This window comes from Gossypium raimondii, chromosome 7 (assembly GCF_025698545.1).
Source record: "Gossypium raimondii isolate GPD5lz chromosome 7, ASM2569854v1, whole genome shotgun sequence".
NCBI lineage: Eukaryota > Viridiplantae > Streptophyta > Magnoliopsida > Malvales > Malvaceae > Gossypium > Gossypium raimondii.
This window is the reverse complement of record NC_068571.1, coordinates 49,089,548-49,106,326: the sequence shown is the minus strand read 5'-3', so window position 1 is coordinate 49,106,326 and position 16,779 is coordinate 49,089,548. Positions and strand designations below refer to the sequence as shown.

Below are 16,779 nucleotides of genomic sequence, written 5' to 3'. Positions count from 1 at the left end.
ATTCTTAAAATTTAATTATTTATTAATTTTAATCTTATTAATATAATATTTTATATTATTTTGTATAGTTTTGGATAAAATTTTAATAAAATAAAATCAACTTAATATTTTCGATATTAAGTGATATGTAGATACAAAGCTACTTATCTTATTTAATAATTTTTTGTTGAAATTATTATATTAAGTAAGAAAATAAAATAATTAACAAACACATTTATAATATTTTATAAAATTAAACGATTTATCATATTCAATGGTTTATAGAAAATGAATATAACGGAAATGTAGTTGATAAAAAGTGCAAATTCTGGCTGATGTACAGGAAAAAGCATCATAATTTTCTACTATCGACGGAGTGAGATGATGTTGGTGATGGCTGTGGGCCTGTTCTTTAGTATTAGAGACATGATAGCTTCATGTTCTTCCAAATGGCATTAAATAGTCGTACATGGACAAAGTTGAGCCACTTCTTGGTGATGAGATTTATCACTATATTTTGTGAGCATAGTGAGGTACCTAAATATCATCAGTACCATTGGAGGTGATGGTGAAAACAGTGGCAATCTATTAGAGCTTCTTGACCCCAAATATCTTGAGTTACCCTATCAACTTTTTAACTCTTTAAAGTACTGCTATGAACTGTGAGGAAGCTAAATGATATTCCGGGTCAGCATCTTAGTTGTTGCTTCACTTGCTGCTTTCGCTGTTTCTCCACTCAATACCAAGCAGCGGTTAAAGAAGCAACATTCTATGCTTTCAGGTCAGTTAATATGTATGTATGTATGTATGTATGTATGTATGTATGTATGTATGCATGCATGCATGCATGCGTATTGTTAGTTTACAGCTAATTTGTTGGCATTGGCATGCTTTTAGGAAAAGGTTGCTCAAGCACTCAAGAAACGGAGGAATTGGGAGGAGAAAAGTTTGGAGATGATATTTCAGTACTTCATCTTATCCCTTTCAATGTTTTTCACTCTTACACATAAGTCTAATGAAAAAACAAAGTTCTTGCAGGAAGAGGACATGCAAAATGAGGAGGGGACTGAAGTGGTTAACACAAAGAATTTGAACCCAAATACAGAAATAGAGCATTCACAGAATCCCATTAATGAGTTGGAGAGCAGGAGATTGACCCTTGAAAGGAAACTGCTTGAGTTGCATAGTCTAAAAGAGAAGTTGTCATGCATTGCTTATTTGCAGAAGGATTTAACTGGCAAAACTGCAGAAATTGGCAAGCTCAATTTCACAATTGCTGCACTTAAGGCTGAGATAAAGGATCTTCAAGAAATTATAAGGCAGGGTAACATGGAAGTGAAGCAGCTAGACATGGCAAAGCAGTTGATAGAGGAATTGCAGAGGAAAAATGGCAATGGTAGCCAGATAAAGGGGCAGATAATTTTGCTTGAAGAGCAATTATCCGGATTTACAGCCATTGAAACCTCTACTGGAGATGCTTTGGTTAAGAACAGGCTTGAAGATATTAAAAATATTGAATTAAAAGTTATTAAAAAGAGGAGGAGAAACAAAGAACTTGAGCTTGAAAAGAGGGAAATTTTTGTCAAGTTATATGCTGCTCATGCTAAACTATCTGCACTTTCTGACATGACACAGGTTAATTTAATTTTGGATTTCTTTTTCTTGCTATCTGCAAGTTTCAGTGTTTGCGCAAATGACTGCTAATCGGTTTGTTCTCATGTGGCTCTAAAATCCCGAATTGGGATAATAAAATTGTTTACACTTAGCACTAGGGTGTATATAGACTCTTTTCGGTTCCGAAATATCGTGTCTAGTACATATTCAAACATGAGCACAGGTATGAACCTCCAAATATATGAAAAAAAAGGGCTTACCTGTTTTATATTCATACATGAGTACATATATATGCCTATGATTCTATATTGAGTTCACACTGAATTGTGATGCACCTACCAGAACACATTATTGATTGAATCTGAAAGGATTGCTTCTTAAATGGTGCTGTTGCAGAATAAGACTATTGGCAAGATTAGTGAACTGAGGCAGGCCAATGGGGACCTTGCAAACAAAGTTAACATACTGCAGAAGAGTAGATTTGACATGGTTGAGGAACTAGTGTACCAACGTTGGCTTAATGTTTGCTTGAGGGCTGAAATCAAAGAATATCAAACATCATCAAGAAAGACCTCGGAAAAGGAAGTTCAGAAGGCTTCAGACCAGAAAACTAGCAAGATAATTACACAATACCCCGACACGAACAGCACTTGGTCATATACCTCATCGACTGATAGTGAAGAGATAGATAGTAGCACCATTGATAGCTCTTCAAGTAGCCAGAGGAGCATTAGCAAGAATTCTAGCACATGTTGGAGAAGCATGGATGACGGTTCTAGTGTTGTTTCATCACCAAACAAGTCCTCCACTGGAAGTCCTGCGGACAGAACTGGCATCATACGCAGGTTTTCTACTTCAATGTTGCCTTCAAAGGAACTTACTGAAACTATGGAAATGCCAAATCTTACAAAAGTAAGGCGAGTTTCATTCAATGCTGATGTGGAAGCAGTTTCATCAGTAAAGATAGTTTTGACAAAATCAGTAGAAGGGTTATTGGATGAGAAGGGAATTGTTTCTTTAGTCCCCGAGGATAGATCGAGTGTGAAGAAGGGCGTAGTAGAGTCTCAATCTGCATTGGCTGGAGAGAAACATGAATTCCCATTGTCTGAGGCTTCACTGGTAGAGCCAGACCAGTCAAGTGGTTCAAATAGGAGATCCATTGACGAGAATGAACGTGATGCCCGAGAAGTTAGCTGGATAGAAAATGCTCAACCAGATGGAGAGCTGCATCCAAGCATTTCCAATGTCATTCATAAGGAAAATAAGATGGAATCTCTCATAAACCCTCGTATATTTGCTTTTCTACTTTTTGTACTTGTTTTACTTCTATGCTTCTTACTTCTTTCTGCAATGATATACTAATCTTGACATATTAATGAAGCAGAAGGCAGCAAATACTTCTATCTGCTGATAACTTTCTCAAAGATGTCCTTCCTGGCTTGGATATGTAGCAAAAAAGTTATTCTCCAATTGACGTGGCCCATGCAATAAATTAAGTAATTTAAGTGATTGTGGGAGGGAATTTCGAACCCGACCCATTGGACCCCGGAGTTCCCAAACCACATCAGGATATCAAGTGTCCAACAAGGTTGTTAGGCCGTGGAATAAAAGTAATCATGGGCTGGGCTGGGCCGGGTCGAGTAAAAATTTAGGCTCATTTTCTAAGTCTGGACCAACTCGAAAAATAGGTTTAAAATTTTGTTTAAATTTAATCCGGATAAAAATGCAAAAACCTGAGTTTAGCCTAGTTTGCTCGTATTAAATTTTTTATATTATTTTTTTATAAAAATAAATTTAAAAATATAATACATCAAATACATTAAAATAAATATTTCCTAACAAGTTAAAAAAAGTATACTTTAATAAAACTAAAATAGATGCAATTTAGTAAGCAAATACTTTTAAAATAGTAACAAAATTAATAATAAAATAAGAGTTATACAATATCCAAGAATTAACAACAAAATAATAGTAATATAATAACGAAATGATAGCAAAATAATGAAAAACAGTAAAAACAACAGCAATTTTTTCGCCCTCAAAATACTTACCGAAACTCAACCTATTTAAAAAAGATTTATCAAAACTCATTTTTCAAATTTATATTTTTATTAAACCCTTGTTTTATTTTTTACTCCATTTTAATGTTACATTGAGTTTATGGGAATTGGGGCTTGATTTTACATACTTTTGGTTTGAAAGAGAATTTTATAAATATTGAATATATTCTAAATATAAATATAAATATAGTAATTATAAGGAAAAAATTATTAATTATGTTATTATATCTAAGATTTGTTTTATATAAAAATCCAATAAGTATATAGAATTTTATTATGATAAATATAATTTTAATATTTATTTGATATGGTTTTAATCCTTTTTAATTATTATTTTAATCATTTTATATTATAAATACATTTTAAATTAATGTCTCTCATATTTCAAACATTTTAATATTTTTAATTATCATTCAACGTTAATATAAATTTAATTTATACTTATTATTTAATATATATGATTTTAATGTTTTTTTTTGAATTATTATGTATAAGCTTATTTTAATTTAGTGTCATGGTCATTTTTACTTTTATCTCATTATCACCGCTACAATTGCATCTAAATATGTATCTCGCCACCGTCTTAATCTTATTATTATAATACTTAATCTCACTTCTACAATAACTAATTTTACAGCTACAGTTATTTTTAATTTCATCAGAACCAATCTCACCATCCATTCAAAACAAACCATGAGGTTTGTTTGTCTTATGTAAGGCCTTAATTGGTGGTTCGATGTGCAAAGATAGAGAGAAAAAACTCTAACATAGGGACAATACCTTTAGTTATTGACATTTCCGATTAGCTGTCCAGGAGGGTGGCACTTTGAAGACTTGTCGATTACCCTTGTCAACAATATCAGTAGATACTCCCAAAGTTTTGGAAAGCAAAATAAAAGAAAAGAATTAAAGGGGCGTAAGCATAAATACTAGATTTTTAATAACCCCAAAAAATCCAGGTTGACAAAAAGATGAAGCTCACGCTGGAGTGCTGTTTAACCAACTAAAACTGAAAATGGCGCTACCAATCTACACCCCATCTTATTTGGCTAACACAGTCTATCACCGCCACTCCCTCTTCCCAAAACCCAAATTTTCAATCAAATCCAAGAAGCCCACCGTCGACGCCGACCCCACTCCAGACCCCACCTCCTCTTCCAAGAAGGCCGTCGTACCTGGCCAAGGGTTTGGCTCCTCACCCTCCCAAAGCAGCGGCAGCAACAAAAAGAAGCCCAAGGGAAAAAGAGAGAGGGCTTCTATAATAAGGCGGTCGCCTGTTGAGAAACCTGCTTTCCTCACCAAAGAGGAAGAGGCTAAGGCTGAGGAACAGAGGAAAAATGAGAGTGCTTTTCTACTGGCATGGTTGGGGCTTGGTGGGATCATTCTTGTCCAAGGCATTGTTCTTGCTGCTTCAGGTTTTTCTACAAATCACTACTATACGCCGTTTTGCTGCTTATTGAAAGTCACCTATTTCTTTGTAGTATAAATTCGAACCTTATTTTAGGTAAAATAAGATTGAAATTGAACATTTTTAGGAGAAACAGTGCTTTCTGTTTCATTGGAAAACTGGGGGCCTTCAGAACTACTTTACTAGGCTTTTTAACCCTTGATAAATGCATAGTGATAAGTCGCATTTCCATAAAGCTGTATATGTCAAAGTATGGAAGTGATTTCTATGAAGCTATAAGTTGTCATCCCAAATAACTTATAAGCTGTTTTTATTTACAGGCTTCCTACCAGAAGAATGGGATAAGTTCTTTGTGAAGTACTTGTACCCATCTTTCACCCCAACTGTTATCTTATTTCTTGCTGGAACTGTTGCGTATGGAGTGTTGAAGTACCTGGAAAATGAGAAACTTAAGGACCAAAAGTAAATAGTTATTCGTATAATACTGTAAGAGTGGACTGCTGTCTTGAAAAGAAAGTGAGCATTTGTACATTTCTGCAGGCAGAACTTTCAGTTTTAGTGCTTTCCTTGTGAAGAAAATTGTATTAACCAGAAATGAACCTCATGCAAGGAATATTAACCATCCTTATTAGTGATCTGCTGATGCAGCTGTGTCTTAATTGGCCATTGAAACAGCTGCACAAATTGTGCGTCTTAATAAATGCAACTGTTTTGATTCTATTATATGTCTGGAATCTTTGAAAGCATGGCATGGTAATTTCTTAACTTCTTTTACCTGAAAAAACAATAATGCAGTTTACAAGGAATTTCCTTACTTTGATATTAAAATTTGACAACTAAGTTTTACTGCTTGCTTCTTCAAATCCCAAAGACACGTTTTTGTGTTTTGCTGTCTAAATTTACTGAGATTGTTATTTTCCATATGCTTACTTGCTGGCAATGATGCGTGGAAGCTTGGTGCTATGCTCTTCAAGGTGACCAATAGTTCTGTTTTCTTGTAGCTACGTTGGACCCACTATGTCTTAGGTAAAAGAGTTAATGAATAACAAATAATAAAATACTGTTTCCTTCCAGAAGAGTGGGATGAACAACTCGGTGTGCATCAATTTGTTCAAAATCCAAGCAGATTAGTTCTCCATCATCTACAAATATGCACAAGTTTTATATGTTGGAAACTGTCCTGAAGCAAAACGCTAAATTCATGGTGCTTGATATTTCTCTCATGATTTATGGATTTTATGTAATGTTATAGTCATTAACATCAATCAATTGTTTCTCTTTGCTTGATTTGTTCTACTACGAGAAATGATCTCTGCTCTTGCCAGTTGTAAGACATTTTGCAGCCAACGGAACTTTGACTAGCTAGGTCTTGTTGCAGCCACTTAAATCTCCTCTTTCTGAATCGAGTATTTGGAAACATTGTATTTATTATTTCTGTTATTCATTGAACTCTGGTTTTAGCCAATTTTTGCTGTCTGTCAGAACTGATAATGCAAGTTTTAGTTTGTTTCCAACTACAGCATTGTCTAACTGCATGCTGGTTTCATTGGATTGATCACATAAAAGCTTACGCCTTATTGCTGGTAAAGGCTTCAATCTCCAGACTGTAGCCTGGTAGGTAACATCAAATACTATACAATAAGAAAATGAACAATAGAATAGCTAAACTTCAATTCAGAATTGAGCTAATAAGGAGTTTTACTTTTTACCAGATTTTTTAGGGTATATAGAAAGGCTTACTATTTAATAGAAAGTTATAACAAAAAAATATGTAAAAGGAGTGCAGGAGATCTATTTATTCATTTCTGTTCCAATATCTTATATTCTTTTGAGAAGTAATAGGATATGGTCGTAATAGATTGGATAAAGGGAGTACATAGCTTATTCATTGAATGAAGAAGGTAGATCCCTGGGTGTAAGAGTTTTAATTCGTTGTAGTATATAATCCTTTCTGAAAGACATCCATTCTTGAATATGAAAATGCCTCTTTTCTTCTAATGTACCACTTAAAAGCCTCAAATCATTAAAACATTCCATTGTTCTGCATGAGTTAGTTTAAGGCCTATGTATCAGTTCGTTTAGGTCATCATTATTGAACTTCGCATGCTGGTTCAAATTTCGGTATATTTTGTACCAATTTTGTGCCGGCTCCATAAGAAGATCTTTGTTACCTCATTTACTTTTCTACTCTAAATTATTTGCATCAGTTTCCCACTTTTTGACAAGCTCTCTTCTTCCCCTTTATTCAATATTGACTGCTACTATTCCTTTTGCCTTCTCTTGTTTCTTGATCTTAGCATAGAACTCCAGCTTAATAATGTGGAATAATTGCTTCTTGTTCCAAATTATTATCCTAGCGGGGAGCCTCTACCTCCTTTGTCCTGCAACTATGAAGATGCTTATCAACCTCCTAATTTGTACAAAGTTTTAAAACTCTAGGAACCAATAAAATCTACAGGTTAGGTTGCTGCATGACGCAGACGCATTCAATATGTCAAGTCTTACCTTTTATTTTGGTGGACTTTGTTCATTGATGATCATCAACTTTGACACATAATTGTACAGTTGTATGTTAGAAGCAAAATTTATAGTCAGTTTCATTGTTCTGGTAAGATATTAATAGTGTTAAATGGGTAACCACCGGTCTCATATTGATATTGTTTTTTCCCGTGGACCATTTCTTAGTCTCTCGCATTCATATCTGTTTGTGCTCTTTCCAACTAGAATTACTCTTGCAAAATATGATCTTTGGTTTTTGATAGTTGGTGATTCCGCTGAAAGCAGAGCAAGAAAATATTCTCCTGCATATGATGGAAAGCATTAAATAAGTGGGGCTGAGTCAGAAAAATGCATCATCCAACAGTGAGGGGGCAAAAATTTAGTGAGATCAATGTCTCCTGTAAGTCTGGTAAAACAGTTTGGAGATGGGTTGAGCTCTTGAAATTGGATACAGTGGAGCTTTTAATTTAAAGTATTGCTTAGCAGATTGAGAATGCAGTGGTTGTTAATTACTTATGATTTAGGGTAACTATGCACCAGTCAGTTCCCTCTTAAATAAAAGCTACAATGCTATATACGATATTTGGTGTAGTTTACAAATGACAGCATAGCACCCTAGTCTATAGTATTCAGCATGTTACCATGAACTAAAATTGTACAGCGTTGGCATAGCAGATTACAACCATAAGCGACAGAACCAGAGATGGTTGGATGGATGAGCTTGTTACTTGAACAGAACATTTACTTGGTGTGGTCATTTGTATTCAATTAACTAAAGATCTTCCATACTATATGATTTGTTAAAGAAGATGCTGCTTTTAACAGCTGGTTTCAGTTGCTCTGATTCCAATTCAGTGTTTGGCTAAGTAAATCCGACAAATGATTGACCATAAAAGTAACACTTAAAAAAGGATAATATAATTTTTAGCCCTAGAATTTGACAATTGGGTCCATTTTGGTACGTGTAAATTTTTTTTATTCACGTTGGTATTTGAACTTAGCAACTCGATCTATTTTGGCCCCTAATCTTGGATTCCATTAAGATTTAATGATATGACTAGTGTTCTTGTAACATGACTGGACTGGTCGCTCAGATTAATTAGATCAAGAATCGACCAGTATACTGATCAAAGCAAAAAAGGTTGAACTAGTTGAATAAAGGTTGGTATATTTTTTAATTGTTATGCTTTATTAATTATTTATTTAGTTATTGTTAGTCTAGCAGTTGAACTGATTAAACTGATTGAATTAAGAACTAATGGTTTGATCAGTTGAACCACTAACCCAATTATTAGAACACTGCATGCGACACTTTAATATTGTATCATGTCATCGCTTGATTATATAAGTTTTTTAATTTTCAAGCGCTGATGTGGCATAATTTCAGAGTGTCACATCATTGAATTTTTATATTTTTCAAGTTCGAAAACCAAAATAAATCTAATTACCAAATTTAAATATCAAAATAGATAAAAAAAATACAGATATTAGTACGGACCTAATTGTCAAATTTAGGGTTGAAAAACTATCTGATTCTTCTGCCTCTATTTTTGTTGGCAGATCTTTTGCCTCTATATAGAAAAAGTCTTCTTTTATTCCATAATGGTCTAAATAGGACAATTGTGAACTTATCAAATGTGACTAGTTTTAACTATATGTTGATATCATTTAGAGCTTCTTTCTTTAGAAAATATGATACATGTGATTTAGGCGCATATTCACTCATGCTTGACGTAGACAATAGTAATGCAACTTCAAACAAATTTCATCTCTCCTTATCCTATGTTTGTCTCTAATGAAAACTTGAAAACATGTTTGAATTAAGGAAGAGCAAGATAAAAGGCTCTTCTTTAACATGTAAAAGGCCATATTTTATTTTATTGGTAAGTCCATATGATTTAAATTTGTGGGCATACCAGTTTTTTTACATTTATTTTTATGAACTTTTCTTTGGTACTAAGATTTTTTTGGTTACGATAACGATTCTCTTTCAAAAGAGAACATAGATTTTAAGGTCAAGATTATTTAATTAGTATTATATGAAATAAATTTGCTTATAAATGAAAAGGTAAATTATTTCGTTAATCACTCTGAATAGAAGTTATTATTATTATTTTAGTAACTCTAAAATATTTTTTATTAAATTGGTTACTTCACCGTTAAATGATAACAAAATGTTGATTGTGCATTTTCACGTTAATCACTCTAAAATTAGGGTAAGCTACCTGTTAATCACTCTAAATAGGGGTGCTCTTATTTTGGTTATCCCAAAGCAATGTGCGAAAATATACTATTAATCTTTTTGTTATCATTTAATGGTGGAGTGACCAAATTTGATCAATTTATTTTTCAAGTGAATAAAATAACAAAAAATTTAGAACGTTCAAAATAAAAAGATCACTATTTAGGGTGAATAAGGAACAATTTACCTTAAATAAAAATAATTGGCTTTTAAAAGAAAATTATTTTACCTTTTAGGGTCTGTTTGATTGCCGAGAAAATATTTTCCGTAAAATTATTTCGGAAAATGTTTTACTTTTCTGTAAAATTTTCTGGAAAATATTTTTGGTGTTTGATTGAATCATGTAAAATATTTTCTCGCTTGCATGATTTTTGAAAATATTTTTCGGAAAAGTTGTTTTTACATATATTAATATATATTAATAAATTTTTATATTTTAAATTATTTTTACATATATTGCAATGATTTATTTATAATAATACTCAATTATTAAGCTACAATATTAATCGTTATAAATTGAAAAAAACTAATATCAAATAAATTATTTGTAATTGTGTTAAAAAAACAAGTATTGAATAATTAAAAAAACAAGTTACTGGAAAATCGATAAACAGAAGCAGTTTTCTACCGGAAATGAAGGAAGGAATGAATGAGGCGATAGAGAGGAGAGCACGGAAAATGTCTTACGGAAATTGAAAGGGTAAGATATTTTCCCTAAAATGTAACCCATTTTTCCTTGTTTTGGAGTTTATTTTCCAAATGGAAAATATTTTCCGCCAATCAAACGCTGAAAAAGTTGGAAATAATTTTCCGAAAAATCAATTCCGTCAATCAAACAGACCCTTAATGTTAGATCGTCCGCTGTGAAGAAAAAGCCCAAACCCAAAACGTTCCTACTTGAGTTGAGTCAAATATCTGTAACCCGACCCGAAACGCATTTGGTCCATCAAAAACCCTAGCGCTAGCAATAAAGTTCAGCTCCACTCCGCACCTATATATCTTGTACAAAGCTTTTATCTCATTCCTCCGTCGCTTTTGAGAATAGAGGCAGCAGTGGCTTGACGTTCCCCTTTGCTCCCTTCTTCCAGGTTTCTTTCTTTTTATTTTGATGTGTAAAAAGCTTGCTTCACAACAGGGACTTAGAATTCTTCTTTATGCTGGTTATTTATTTATTTATTCTACTTAGCAGGTTTTCCTATCTATTTTATATATGTTGCAAGGCTCGATCTTCGATCAAACAAGTTCAAACCCGCTAACCTTTGAATTCGACCTTTTACGTTACTGCATTGTATTGTCTTATTGGAAAAAGGACTTTCTTTTTGTCGCATATAACCTTATTTTTTGTTTTAGATAGTTCTAGGTTTGAAGGTTGTATGGAATATGATAGTTTTCTTCTTAGGTTTAGTACTTAGAATCTAGTTATTGAATCCTATGCTTTTATTTAGGCATTATTAACAAATTGGCCCCTAAACTATACCCCAATTCCCATGTTGGTAAAGCTTTTGTTTTTTTTTTTTTGTTAGATGTGGAGACTAAATTATCAATGTGCAATGTCTCACATTCTTATGGGATGTTATTATTTTACGGGGTAAACTAGGATAATTGATAATTTAGTTCTAGAAAACACTTTAAATACCTATATGGGAATTGGGGTGTAGTTTAGGAGCCAAATTGTTAATAAAGCTTTTTTCAATTTTGAACTTTGTGAATTAATTTGTACGAGGAGTTTTTATTCATTGCAAATGATTGACTTACTGTCCTAGTAGAAGCCAAAAGTTTGAGTTAAGAACAATGGCTTTTGCTGCAATGAAGCCGACCAAACCTGGTTTGGAGGAGTCCCAGGAGCAGATTCACAAGATCAGGATCACTCTCTCCTCCAAGAATGTGAAAAACCTTGAGAAAGGTATGGATTTCTTTTATGCTAGAATATTGTAGTTTCATTTATTATATTATGGGCCTTGTTATTAAAATTCTTTTTCGTGGTGTGATTTCATGTAGGATGTTTGATATCCAATTGAACCAAATAGTTTCTGTTAGTCTAAAGTGTTTCTGTTTGATTGATAGTTTGTGCTGATTTGGTTCGTGGTGCCAAGGATAAGAGACTGAGGGTTAAGGGGCCAGTGAGAATGCCCACCAAGGTTCTTCACATCACAACAAGGAAGTCTCCCTGTGGTGAAGGTAGTTACTTATGTTAATTGCTTTTATTCAAGACTGTTTCTTTTCTTGAAAACATGTTTTAACTACACTTCCCATAAACAATTCTATGTTTCCTTTTTCCCTCGGAGCTGAAAGCTAGAGATTATATCTTATATTAGAAAATAAGGTTCTGCTATCTTTCTGGTTTGCTTGGTAATCCCAGCATCTTGTAAGATTACAAGTATATGTATGTGCTTGTGCTCTTCTATACTTCTTGGTTTCTTAGTTTCCATCCATCTTTTTTATTTGTTAATTTATTTTGTAACAATCATTAGGGACTATCATTTGCACCTTTTTTGCATGTTTAAACATATAAACTTGTCTTAGTAATTGGGTCTTTGAATGCTTGTGCTACTCTTTGCTTCGTTTCTTGTTTGGCCTACATAAATGGATTAGATATATATGTCAAAATCTATTCTTTTTAGTTGGATGCCCTCTACTGTAGTAATGAGTATGAATTGCAACTGTTAGGATCTTGGTTGTTGACTGTATTTGTTGGTTTATCCATTGTTTATGGTTGGGGAGTGACATGCAGTCTGATTTAAAACATAAGAAATTCATGTACGCTAAATATTTGATGTACACAATTTGTTTGGACAATTTATTGAACTATTTGGCCCCTTTGTAGGAACAAACACATGGGATAGATTTGAGCTCCGTGTTCACAAGCGAGTTATTGATCTTTTCAGCTCCCCTGATGTGGTCAAGCAGATCACATCTATCACCATTGAACCTGGTGTTGAGGTGGAGGTTACCATTGCAGATTCTTAAATATGCCTCACTTATATGCTTTTTGGCAACCTCTAGTTTTAGTCAATTAGAAGACTTCCATCTGATATAGCCCTCGATGTCCTAAACAATCTTAAGCTTGAGTGGTTGGTTACAGGGCTTTTGTAGTTTGTGATTTTCCCATGCTAGTATTAAAGTTAAGGTTCTATTTTGCCCTGTGGCTCTGGATTCTCTTTCCTTTTTGTTACCTAAAAAGATCATGTCTGGATGATTTTGTTTATTGCATTATTTGACATTAAAATGTCACGAGACTAGCTGCTTCATTTTCATTTTGCTTAGTGAAGGGTCGATTATGGGAATGAGAATAACGAAATAGGATCTCTGCCTTTAGTTTTCATTTGGTCTCCATTTTTCTCAAAACCATTTTTTAAATTTCCATCTACAGTTCTTAAAAACCGCCCGTTGAGGCTTGTCTTGCTGATAATTTTTACAGGTTTAATTTTTATTTTATTTTATTTTGGGTTTGAGCTTAGTATAATATATTTGGATTTTGAGATAAGTATTAGGTTTATAAATTTAATAAGAAAGATAAAATTTATTTAATTGTCAATATAATAATAAATAATAAATATATTTTCATCAATTCATATATTATATACTGATAAATTTTATATATAATAAGTATTTTAATTATTTTATACAAAAGAACCCAATTAAATATATGTAATTTATGTTTTTTATAAGTCAAATTTAAATTGTTTGCCATCGTAAAATGAATTATTAATAAAAATATTTATTTAAAAAAATTCAAAATTATTTGAAACTATTAGAATCATTTTAAAAAATCCAAGTCCAAAAGAACTTGGGGAAAAAGCTTGATATAAAGCCGCCTGTTTTCAGTCACAGTTAGCAAAGATAGCATCATGGTCCATTTTAGCATCATGGTCCTTTTTAGGACCTCCTTGGTAAGCTGAAATTATAACTATGCTGCCAAGCGTTCTTTCTAAAATTAAGTTATTTGAGTGGTTAAAAATCACCAATTGAAATTTGTTTAATGTTAATTCATATATTAAAACATGATGAAAAAATATTACTTCTACTAGGCGAAACATGCATATTTTATTTCCCAACTGAAGTTTTACGATAGTGCCATAAATTTGAGACATTTTGGAAGAATGTTGAATTGAGGATGAAAATGAGGCTGGAGGAAAGGTTGTTTGAATTGAACCAGAGTGATCGATCAGACTAATTGGATTGAGATTAAGTAATGTACTGGTTCAATTAGAAGATTAAATTGATTAAATTCGCAAATTAAACTGATCAAACCGATTAAACTAAAGATCAATAATTTGATCGATTCAACCATCAATCTAATTTTGCAATCCGATTTTGAAAACCTTAATGGTGGCAAGAGCAAGCCCATTGCACTATTGCAGTAGCACGACAACCCCCATAGGATGGAACAGCAATCTTACCCAAATTACTTTGCATCGCACTCGAGGAACGTGTTTTGGTCCTTGTGGAGGTAAAAATAGACATGCTACCAGGAAGTTGGACATATGAAAAAATGTTGTAACAAACAAATTCTTCATCATTAGCATATTCAATAAAAATTAGACTATATAAGTAAATTATAAGCATGAAACCACGATGCAAATTCATTAGAAACTCAACATCTAAATTAAGATAAAAGCCTCATAAGTGTGAAAAGTACCAAGTTAGTGTTACCAAATCAACATGAATCAAAACAACAGAGAGAAATATACCAAAGACTATAAAAGCATCCAATGGTACATGCCTAAAAATTTAAAGAAGACCTAAAATGACATTACGAGTAAAAGACTAGCTAAGACTCCCGAAAATGATGTTGCTCGACTCTAACAAGCGTTTGCAAACCTCTTAAATCTATACATGAAACACAAATCTACAAATTGAGCTTTTTCATTAAGCTCAATGGTGCATAACAAATTTCCAATAAGCTAAAATAAAAGTATACGAACCAAACAACAATATATCATCTATGGCATCAAGAAGTATAATAATAAAGAATATTTAAAACATTATAACACATAATGTATTCATTAAGATCATAACATTTCACATTTCATTTCACAGCACCGTTGCATACATAGTTGTATTACATAATTGAAGCAAGCATAGTCATTCAATTTCACTTCCTCATAACAAAAATTCTGTTAAACATTTTTATTAAAGCATTGCCCCAAATAATCAAATTTGGAATTGTATATAGATACATAGATATTCAACCAAATCTTTTAAAAGTATTGCAAAAGCTCAATAATATGGCACACTATAACAAACCTTCAGTGCATGTGTAACACGACTTATTCTACCTATTTCTCAAGAATGTGCAAAAACCTTATAAAACAAATCTCTCAAGCACATTAAGCAAACTTGCATCATATAAAAACTTTATAGAACTCTATATATCCTATGACATATTAACTATACACGAGAATTATCTAAAATTATTTAATAGAATTATTCAAAAATTTGAACATGTATTTCCAATTATTTATCAACCAAACACATATCAACATTCCAGCAGCAACATTATTTATCATTTAACCATTCTAAGGCTTCACTATGAGCAACATCACACACACAGTTCTCTATTTATTTAACTTGTACTTAACCCATAACAAGATGCTTACCAAAGTAATCATTCAATGCATACAACATAAAATCAGTTCCTAAACAATTAATTTAGATGAAAACATAACATGAAGTATAACGAAAATTAGAATGCAAAAACTAAAACTAAGCCTCCATTACTTTCTCTTTTGCTTTCGCCTTCAAACTTTCATCTTCTTTAGTTTCATTTTCAACATCAAATCAATAAAACAAATTAGAAAAATGATGCAATTCGATGGAGTGAGACACTATCGCCGCTTCCTAAAACCACTCAAAAACACTCGTCTACTCCTGAATCTATATTTACCGAAACTAAAATCTAACATTATAACTAAGATTTGGAACTTAAAATACTTTTGAACTCTATTAAAAATCAACAAGAACCATCATAAATCTCAGCACTCTCTCACTCTACAACTCACCTAAAGCTTTGAGATATCGCTCAAACTTTCTCAAATATGATTCTTTGTTCTAATGTTGTTTTAAACTTAAAAACATTTGGAATCTAACGTAAAATCAATAAAAAAAAACACAAAATCGAAGCTCCTCTCTCAAGAATGAAAATGACGTGAATGGATATAGAGAAAGAAAGTGAAGAATTCAAGCTTACAGAATTAAAATAGTGATAATTAATTAAGAAAATATGTTTACCTAGCTGAAATGGATCGAATAGAATCAAGAATTAAAGAAAATGATTGAAGAAATTTGAGAAAAAATATGACAACTATGGTGAAAATGGAATGGGTTACAGTTCCCTCCAACTAACCTCAGGGGTTCGACCCAAAAAAAAATCATCTAATGTTATATTTGCTCTTATGCCCTTGGGCTGATTACCAAATAAAGACCTCTATTCTATCTAGAGTTATTTCCAACTCTTAAGACATTGTAACTCCCTAATTTTGATTTCCTTACAAATTAGTCCATATCTCAAAATTTTAATTTCTAATTCCCAACTAATTTAAAACTAACTACTAATTATTGCTCGCTAACTACGGAGTATAAAATCGACCCGATACCGATTCCCATAAACCTCGGTTTAACTTCCCTAAATGTCTCCGATTCAATTGTAGCAATTTTCGCATTTTTTGACACCGGAAAATTTTGGAGCGTTGCATAAAACTGAAGAATTGAGTGAAAACTGACAGAAACCACTGAGTACCCAAGACCATGCGAAAAACCACTCCTTAGAACTCGTTTGTACCAAGACAAGACTTTTACTCCTATAACTTCCTCAGAGAAAATTAAAGAGATGTGGTTTTCCTTTTAAGGTCATGAATATGATAATGTTAGATTATGTAGGACAATGTGTTTGTACGATTGATTTGCTCAATTCAATACCTGGTGTTGAAGGAACATGCTAATGATGGATTTTATGAGCTGCAAAACCCCAAAGAATC

General features: G+C 32.6%; 3 protein-coding genes across 4 annotated transcripts; all 3 read left to right on the top strand.

Annotated features, from left to right (window-relative positions):
* Positions 1-493: 493 nt before the first annotated feature.
* LOC105782922 (protein CHUP1, chloroplastic-like) lies at positions 494-3,017 on the top strand. Of its 2 annotated transcripts, none has more exons than XM_052633124.1 (4): positions 494-760; positions 877-944; positions 1,009-1,614; positions 1,990-3,017. In XM_052633124.1, the coding sequence occupies exons 1-4, from the start codon at positions 655-657 to the stop codon at positions 2,953-2,955; spliced, it is 1,746 nt and encodes a 581-aa protein (XP_052489084.1). In that variant the 5' UTR covers positions 494-654; the 3' UTR covers positions 2,956-3,017. The 2 variants fall into 2 exon arrangements, with proteins under 2 accessions (XP_052489084.1, XP_052489086.1); XM_052633126.1 differs by having other exon boundaries at positions 495-760; positions 1,018-1,614.
* Positions 3,018-4,584: 1,567 nt separating this feature from the next.
* LOC105782991 (protein LPA2) lies at positions 4,585-5,784 on the top strand. Its single transcript, XM_012608177.2, has 2 exons — positions 4,585-5,068; positions 5,382-5,784. Exons 1-2 carry the CDS (start codon positions 4,669-4,671, stop codon positions 5,525-5,527), a joined length of 546 nt encoding a protein of 181 aa, XP_012463631.1. The 5' UTR covers positions 4,585-4,668; the 3' UTR covers positions 5,528-5,784.
* Positions 5,785-10,724: 4,940 nt separating this feature from the next.
* On the top strand, positions 10,725-13,056 carry LOC105783068 (40S ribosomal protein S20-2). The gene is made up of 4 exons (XM_012608290.2): positions 10,725-10,890; positions 11,569-11,705; positions 11,867-11,980; positions 12,627-13,056. The coding sequence occupies exons 2-4, from the start codon at positions 11,594-11,596 to the stop codon at positions 12,767-12,769; spliced, it is 369 nt and encodes a 122-aa protein (XP_012463744.1). The 5' UTR covers positions 10,725-10,890; positions 11,569-11,593; the 3' UTR covers positions 12,770-13,056.
* The last annotated feature ends 3,723 nt before the right edge of the window (positions 13,057-16,779 follow it).